This window comes from Adiantum capillus-veneris, chromosome 8 (genome assembly GCF_014529385.1).
Source record: "Adiantum capillus-veneris isolate H3 chromosome 8, ASM1452938v2, whole genome shotgun sequence".
Classification (NCBI taxonomy): Eukaryota; Viridiplantae; Streptophyta; class Polypodiopsida; order Polypodiales; family Pteridaceae; genus Adiantum; species Adiantum capillus-veneris.
Window position 1 is genome coordinate 132,345,953 of NC_140938.1, and position 8,154 is coordinate 132,354,106.

The following is an 8,154-nucleotide window of genomic DNA, read 5'->3' on the forward strand; positions in this document are numbered from 1 at the left end:
TTACATACATCACCCTCACACTTTACATACAATGTGCTTTCTGTTAGATTTTTACGAAAGCCTTGTTTGACCAAATGAGTGTCACCCTTCTCATACCAAGCACAAGGAGATTGCTTCAACCCATACAAATATTTGTTACATTTGCACACTTTATCCTCTTGTCCTTTCTTGACAAAACAACGATTGTATGCTCTCTGTGAGTCCTTCGGCCATCATCCTTGTGGTTATGATCATGGTATCTTCTCATCACCGTTGTTATGATTGCCTATCATCAGACCTTGAGAATCGGAGCTTCTCCTTAATATCTTCAACTCAAGGAGTGGATACTATATATTACACTTACGACATCCAGAAGACCATCATTCGAGTGGGAGAGGTTTCCCTTTCGGTTGTAGTTTGCCACACAACGCCTAGATCCTCTCTCTCGCTTTCTATCATTTGGTTTTATGGTGCAGACAAGAGTGAAGTCATTCGAGTAGGAGACAAGGATTGCACTTGCTTTTGGCTACAATTAAATGATGCTTGCACCTTCAAGGCTTGTAGCCTTATGCAAGATCTTCATGTGTGAGAGTATTCACGATGAGATTGCAATAGCACAAAAAGCGATTGATGAGATTTTTGTCCGGGACCGCGATGTTGTTCCTTGGAGTGCGTTCATTGCAGGATATGTCTTGCTCAACTGTTTTTGCCAGATGCCAAGGGAAGGTTCTCTGTCTCTTCAATCAAAGCAGACAACGCTGAAATAGCAAAGCAGCCCACTTCACTTTGAAAAGCAAGGGGCTGCATCGGTGGTTGATGGTGTGTATCAAACAATCGGAGAGCCTACATTGCTTTTGGAATAGAGATTTGTTTGATCGTGGCTTATCATAGAGGGGGGCTACAACAGACATTCGTTTCTTTAGAGTGCAACCAAATGTAGCCCCACCCTTGAGCTGGTTGCTCGCTGCCACAAGATCTGCCCTTCATTTTGCTATGATAGGCACACAACCACCACTGGTTACTCTTTACATTATATCAATCACGAGCTGAAATCGCGCTTTGCTTTATTTTTTTTCAAGAGGGCTGGTCTTTTCGTTGCAAAGCAGTTCATTGCTATTAAAGAAATGCTACAATCTTATTTTGCTATTATTAATTATTTAATTCCTAGTGACACATGGATCATTGAGCTTCTAGCATTCACCCCAACACTCCTGTAGAATCATGGTAATGAATTTTATTTTAGAGGAGCCAGCAGGTAATAGTACGAATGACTTCAAACTTCAAAGTTAACTTGATGGGAATTGTGACCCCAACAAAAGGCAATTGGACAGGGGAGCAAAATTTTTGCGTTGCTCCTCATGGACGAGCAACCATCTTGCAGTTTTCACCCGACTTGGATAACGAATGGAGCTGGTTCAGTGAGCTAGTCAGTATGGTTTTTCTGCCATCGCCGCCCTGCGCTGCTTCCGGTAGCCGCTGCAGCGCTCTTCTCTGCAGGCAAGCTCCACCATACTTCATCTCTACTTCGTTTTGAATTGAAACACACGCACGAATCACGCATGCATGTGTTGGAGAACTGTGCGTCTCTCTCCCCCCCCCCGCCCCCCCCCACCCCCACCTCCCACCACACACACACACACACACACACACACACACACACACACACACACACCAAATTGATCATTTGATGGCCATATACTCAGGCCGAAATCCATATCTGCAACAGCTTACAAAGGCTCCATCAGTTTGCTGCCTGTGAAGGGGAGTCGTACAAAGAGGCCCCCATTGCAGCAGCATGCAGGAAGTTGCAGAGGGAGGCCATACGCAGCAGTTCAAGAATCTGCAATTAAAACAGAGTCAGAGATACAGATCAATGTTGAGGATGAGTCGCAGAAGCGCGTCGTCTTACCCACTAATGAGTCCTCGGAACATCTACTTCGCATTCGCCATACAGTATGCATGTCTCCTATGTTGTCCTCAGCCTTTACTTGTTAGTGTCTCATGCTACACATCCTCCTGGTTCTTCTCACTGTGGGTTATCAGGATGGATAAGTTGCATTAATTGGGTTTGCCCTTGGCAAAGTATGACTTTCATTTTTTTTTCCCCACTCTGTCTATAATGGCTACAAATTGTTTGTTGATGTGAGTCTGGCCTTTTGCAGAGTGCCCATATCATGGCAATGGCAGTTCAGAAGCTCTATCCAAATGCCCAAGTCACAATAGGACCTTGGATTGAGAAGGGCTTTTACTATGACTTTGATATGGAGGAGCCACTCAATGAGAAAGATCTGAAGAAAATAAAAAAGGAGATGGTACTGTACAAAATGTCTCTTAGGTGCAAAGTAGCTGATGCAACATGTTGGTGCTTTACTCACATCAAGGTTTTATATCTTTTTTTCAGGACCGCATCATCAGTCGTAATTTCCCACTTAAAAGGGAAGAAGTCTCTAGAGAAGAAGCTCAGCGGCGCATAAAGGAAATCAAGGAACCCTACAAACTAGAGATACTTCAAAGTATTAAGACAGAGCCAATAACAATCTATCATATTGGTGAGTCAAAGCTGATGAATTGCTACGATTGCTTACGTTGTTAGGAATTATTTGTTTGCCTTGCTACATTTGAGTTCTTAGTCTCAAATTAGAGGAGGGATCCAATATCGGGGCCATTGTGCACAAGAACAAATTTTTCGAGTGCATTAATTTCCAAGAATAATATGGCAACAGAGGGATAAATCTTTTGCTGCTTGGTCAGGTCTGCAAATTGGGTATATCTTAGCTGTAATCTTATTCCGTACTCAGAAAAGAGCTGCTTGTGGAGCTTTTTCAAATAACAAGTATGTTGCAAATTTGGGTTGCTCTATCAAACCTTCACGCACAGATTTTTATAGCAGTTTATATATTTTTGTGTGATGTCTTAACTCCTCCAAGTTGGGTGCATCCCAACAGATTCAAGGTTGAGGAAAACAGTGGCGCCATTATTGGTATACCTGTGACTGCCGTTTATGCATGTGTCCTGGAGTCTCCTGCATAGTGACTTAAAAACGTGTTTCGGCCCTCCGAAACCCCAAAACGGCGAAACATTTCGACGAACCGGGCGAAATGAGTTGATTTTTTTTTGGCCCCTTTTGACTCAAACCACCCGTTTGGGGATTTTTTAAATCACGTACAAAGGCCGCCTCAAGAAATTGATACCTTGTTCACTCGTGACTCAAGTCTCACATCTAGATTTTGGTATTTCACATGTCTTGATAGGTGAATTTGTATGTATATTCAATGTATAATTATAGGTACATACATGTAAAACGAAACCTGTGTTTCTATTTCTTTGAGCTTTGAAACGAAACATTTTAGAAACCTTGAAACCCCAAAAGGCACGAAACCCCAAAACGTTTCATGTCACACTGGTTTCCTGGCTTCTAGCTTTCTCTTGGCATAAACAGTTCTATATGTATGAGGCTGCAGGTTGAATGAATGGTGGTCTTCCTAACTTGTTTTGATCAATACATGTGCTATATCAAGACACCATACCTACCATAGTACATTGGATGTACAATCTTCGCCTAATCAATTAGTGTTGCATCTCTTGGTAGTGATTACTTTCTGACTTTTGATGGAGTCACCTATATTGCTTGATCTATGTTGTTGGGTTCAACAACCCTTAATGCAACCTTGCAAAGAAATCACCCTATCAACCAAATGGCATGATCCTGCAAAAGCCAGTGTTCATCCGTTGAAATTCGTGTGTATAATCAAGGAAAAACTCAGGCTCTCTATTAAAGATGGTATGATTTTGCTGTCTGGTTATGGAACAACAATGTCGTCTTAATGCATATTTTGAGCATCTTTTCAAAATGCTATTTTCACTTTGATGGGTTCTGAGCCTATGCAGGTGATGAGTGGTGGGATCTTTGTGCTGGACCTCATGTTGAATCTACGGGTAAACTGAATAAAAGAGCAATTGAATTAGAAACTGTTGCTGGTGCCTATTGGAGAGGAGATGAGAAAAACAAGATGTTGCAGAGGATATATGGAACTGCATGGGAGACAGAAGAGCAGCTAAAAGCCTACCAGGTGCAGAAGGAGGAGGCTAAACGACGGGATCATCGATGCCTTGGCCAGGACCTAGATCTGTTTTCAGTTCAGGTATGGTGTGATCCTGGGAAAACTTCAATAGCTTCTTTGGGAAGTGCTCTTAATTTGCTTGCCCTTTAGGAAGACGCTGGAGGAGGGCTTGTTTTTTGGCACCCAAAAGGGTCCATTGTTCGTCTCTTAATCGAGGACCTTTGGAAGCGGAGGCATGTTCAGTGGGGATACAACCTACTGTTCACTCCTCATGTTGCCAAAGCAGATCTTTGGAAGACGAGTGGACATCTGGATTTTTACAGAGAGAATATGTTTGACCAAATGGAAATAGAGAATGATCTCTATCAGTTACGGCCTATGAACTGTCCTTATCATATTCAAATTTACAAGAGCCGATTACGGTCTTACAGGGATCTTCCATTCAGAGTTGCTGAACTAGGCACGGTCTACAGATATGAGAAGTCGGGCACTCTACACGGACTATTTCGAGTGAGAGGCTTTACGCAGGTTGGTGTATAGATTTATCTGCAATGAATGCCAATATGCTAGTTGCACCTATGATTTGTTTTTTCCTAATGGCTTTATTCACAATTTCGTGCTATTGGGTGATGTTTTGATCTTATCTATAGGCAGAACATGAACTCATTGAAGATAATTTTCTGTTATTGATTAAGCTTAATGCCTTCATTTTCGTGAGCATTGCATCTTTTCTTGATGCCTTTTAGGACGATGCGCACATATTTTGTCTCCCAACCCAAATCAAGGATGAAATACGAGGAGTTCTGGATCTTACTGAGGAACTTCTTTCTGAATTTGGTTTTAAGAAGTATGAGGTGAATCTGTCAACTAAACCTGAAAAAGCAGTTGGAAGCAATGACATATGGGAGAAGGCAACTGCTGCCTTAAAAGAGGCTCTTGATGACAAGGGGTGGAACTATGTGTATGATGAGGGAGGTGGTGCATTTTATGGCCCAAAGATTGACCTCAAGATTGAAGATGCAATTGGACGGAAATGGCAGTGTTCCACCATTCAGGTAGGCAAGGCTGTTGCATTGTTTCCTTTCTAATTGAAGTTTCAAGCTACCACAGTATGGTTTTTGGAGGGTGGTGTGTATTTATGTTTAAAGTTTTTCAGGTGGACTTTAACTTGCCCGAGCGATTTAATTTGCTATATGTTGACTCTGCTACGGAGAGGAGACAGCCAATAATGATTCACAGAGCCATCCTTGGTTCATTGGAGCGTTTTTTTGGCATTTTGATTGAGAACTATGCGGGCGACTTTCCTATGTGGTTGTCTCCAGTGCAAGCCCGTATACTCCCAGTAACAGACGCAGAGGTGCTTTCTTACTCTGCACATCTACTCATTGGCTTCAAAATTAGAATGTTGGAAAATTGTGGTATGTCAACTATATTTGTATCACCTATTTCCTTGTTACTGATGGTGCTGTGTATGCTTTCTCTTTACCATTCAACCTGGTATCTTTATATGGTTTGTTTTTACCTCAAAGAGAGAGATTAGTATGCAGATCTTGAACTCAATGATACCATGGAATTGACAATTTGACATCCTCTTGAGGAGAGAGCTACAGCTGTTCATATCAGTGTAGGGAGGATGACAACATGATAATGTGGGTCAGATCAAAGATGGGGGCAGACGTTGATCCACGTGGCTGCATGTTATTCTTTGGTATATTTAAAAACCTGATATGAAGCACCAAACAAAGAATAGGAAAAGAGGGGAGCATGGGCAATGAATGAAGGGGTATGCACCATATTAGGTATTGTCAATACATATACTACACTAAAGGCAGCTGCAAGAGGTTTTACTAGAGGAATAGTTTGCTGTATAAGAGGTGTGATATGGAGGACTTGAAAATGCTATTTGTCGAGGAGAAATGTGTGGAGAGAGTGTCGGTAGATGGTGTTACACTATCACGCTATAAGAAATGCCTTTAGGAGTGGCAGCATGAGATGGTTTGGCAATCTTTTAATGCACAAAGAGATGACAAGATTTGTGTGATTGCAGAGTTCATACACTTAATGATCTTAGCAAGGTGGTATCCTTAGGGTTCACAAGACGGATGCTTGCACATTATCAATAGAAGAGAAGAGAATCCCCCCCCCCCCCCCCCCCCCCAAGAAAAAAAAAAAAACCCTCTGATCTAGACACGCAAGTTCATGGCACCAATACTGTATAAAGGTATAAGCTATAAATTTACCATTGATATACAATTATACATTTTACTTGGAGAAAGGATTGGCAGGAGGTGACCCGATTTAGAAGGTCCCATTATGAACATGTATTTTGAAGGTGGAATCTCCCAAGTATTTGAACGTCTTGTTAGTTTTATCAGTGCAATGTTTCCTACAGAAATGTGTGGATGATGTATTACATACGAGGTGGCAAGATGGCCTCTCTCAAAGCTGTAACTATTGACATATATTGGGTCTGTGCTCTCACAGCAAGCTTTGGTAGGTCGGTATATATTTTTTGTTCCATGTCTTTAAGGGCTAAGAGGAATAACCTTGGCAAATGACAAAGGTATATTCGCTGTTTTGTATGGCGTGTCCTTGTTGAGCATCTCAAGTAGTCCAGACTCCATGAATTCACAAGAGTTGTGGGGTATCTGTAGCTGCATAAAAGACCTTGCGAACTAATTATTCCTGTGTGTTATAGCAAGACAAACTTTCATCTAGCATGTCATGCAAAACATCAAGATAATGGCTATTCAAATCGTCTTAGAAAGTCATACGGTTGCTTTCAAATGCTAATTGTAAGGAGTTCTTATGCTTGCAGATACCTTATTGTGAGAAAGTGGTGAAAAGATTGCGATCTCTTGATATTCGGGCAGAAATGGAGTCAGGAGAGCGGTTGGGTAAACTTATCCGGAATGCAGAGGTGCAGAAGATTCCTTTGATGGCAGTGGTTGGCCCTAAAGAAGTTGACACACAAACTCTCACGGTTCGTACAAGGCATGGAGGGGAGCTTGGTACCTTGACTGTGGATGAGGTGGTTGCAAGGATACAAGCATCTGTTGCTTGCAGGGGCTTGGTATAAACTTGTTAAAGGCACCATTCAGTGCATACTAAATTTGTATAGTCTTTTACCAAATTTAGCCTGATTTTTTATGGCCTCCTGAAATGGGAACCATAGCTTACTAGTATACATGGTGATTAGGGGTGTATGTGATCTGATTCATAACATACACGGAATCTGTGCTCTGGCTTAAAAAATAGCCTTGCATTTTGACCATCCTGCTGCATATTCTCTATCTCTAATCCACTTGAGTTATCCCATCCTCTTTCTATGTATGGGTAAGATACTTGAAATGGGTTTTTGAACTCTGGCTTCTGTGTACCAACACGAATAGCTCGGCCACTGAATTTCGACCGTTGTGGTCAATATGTACACAGTCCTGAAAAATAAGTCAATTCTTTGGATACATGTATGAAGGTTTTTGTTCAATTCCTTGTGAAGTAAACATGCAAAAGGAGCTCTTTCCTCATTTTTCTTTTTCCTCCCATCCTCTGGTGTTCTATATGTCCCCCAAGAACAGGGGTTGCATGCCCGCCGTGGTAGCAACAGCCAAAAAGACCATTGCTATAGACAACGAGGCCATGGTTGACAATGGCGAGGGCCATAATGAGGAAGGAAAAAACGATTCTTTCCCCACACCTTTAACAGCACGGTAACTTCTAGAAGATTTGAGTATGTCTTACACATTTTGGAAAAAAAACAGGAGAAGAATCTTAGGAGAAGAATCTTGCGAGATCTTTCTGGAGAAGGGTGTATGGAAAGGGTTCTCATGATAATTATGGAAGAACAAGTGGTTGGAGGAGGCCGGCATGGCATGCAAACTATCTGAATATGGAGAGAGAGAGAGAGAGAGAGAGAGAGAGAGAGAGAGGGAGAGGGAGAGGGAGAGGGTGGAGGTTGAGGTGAGGAGAGGTGACGAGGAAGGGGTGGCCTCAACTCGGACACACACACACACACACACACACACACACACACACACACACACATATACGGATGACTTGAACTACAGAGTACACACATCATGCAGCCTCAACTTGGCATGCCGAATGTAGATCG

At 42.1% G+C, this 8,154-nt stretch overlaps 1 protein-coding gene across 2 annotated transcripts; it reads left to right on the forward strand.

Annotated features, from left to right (window-relative positions):
• Window positions 1–1,239: 1,239 nt before the first annotated feature.
• Window positions 1,240–7,506, forward strand: EMB2761 (threonyl-tRNA synthetase, putative / threonine-tRNA ligase). 2 transcript variants are annotated; one of them, XM_086518530.1, is made up of 9 exons: window positions 1,240–1,476; window positions 1,683–1,932; window positions 2,142–2,291; window positions 2,381–2,528; window positions 3,868–4,121; window positions 4,191–4,568; window positions 4,787–5,095; window positions 5,197–5,397; window positions 6,859–7,506. In XM_086518530.1, exons 1-9 carry the CDS (start codon window positions 1,247–1,249, stop codon window positions 7,117–7,119), a joined length of 2,181 nt encoding a protein of 726 aa, XP_086374656.1. In that variant the 5' UTR covers window positions 1,240–1,246; the 3' UTR covers window positions 7,120–7,506. The 2 variants fall into 2 exon arrangements, with proteins under 2 accessions (XP_086374656.1, XP_086374657.1); XM_086518531.1 differs by lacking the exons at window positions 1,240–1,476; window positions 1,683–1,932 and adding an exon at window positions 1,946–2,061.
• The last annotated feature ends 648 nt before the right edge of the window (window positions 7,507–8,154 follow it).

Bases quoted from the DNA above. Each gene is read 5' to 3' on its own strand.
- EMB2761 (XM_086518530.1), top strand. From the start codon at position 1,247: ATGACTTCAAACTTCAAAGTTAACTTGATGGGAATTGTGACCCCAACA. The intron at 2,292-2,380 runs GTACTGTACAAA...TCTTTTTTTCAG, and splicing joins AGAAAATAAAAAAGGAGATG to GACCGCATCATCAGTCGTAA. The intron at 5,398-6,858 runs GTGCTTTCTTAC...TTATGCTTGCAG, and splicing joins TCCCAGTAACAGACGCAGAG to ATACCTTATTGTGAGAAAGT.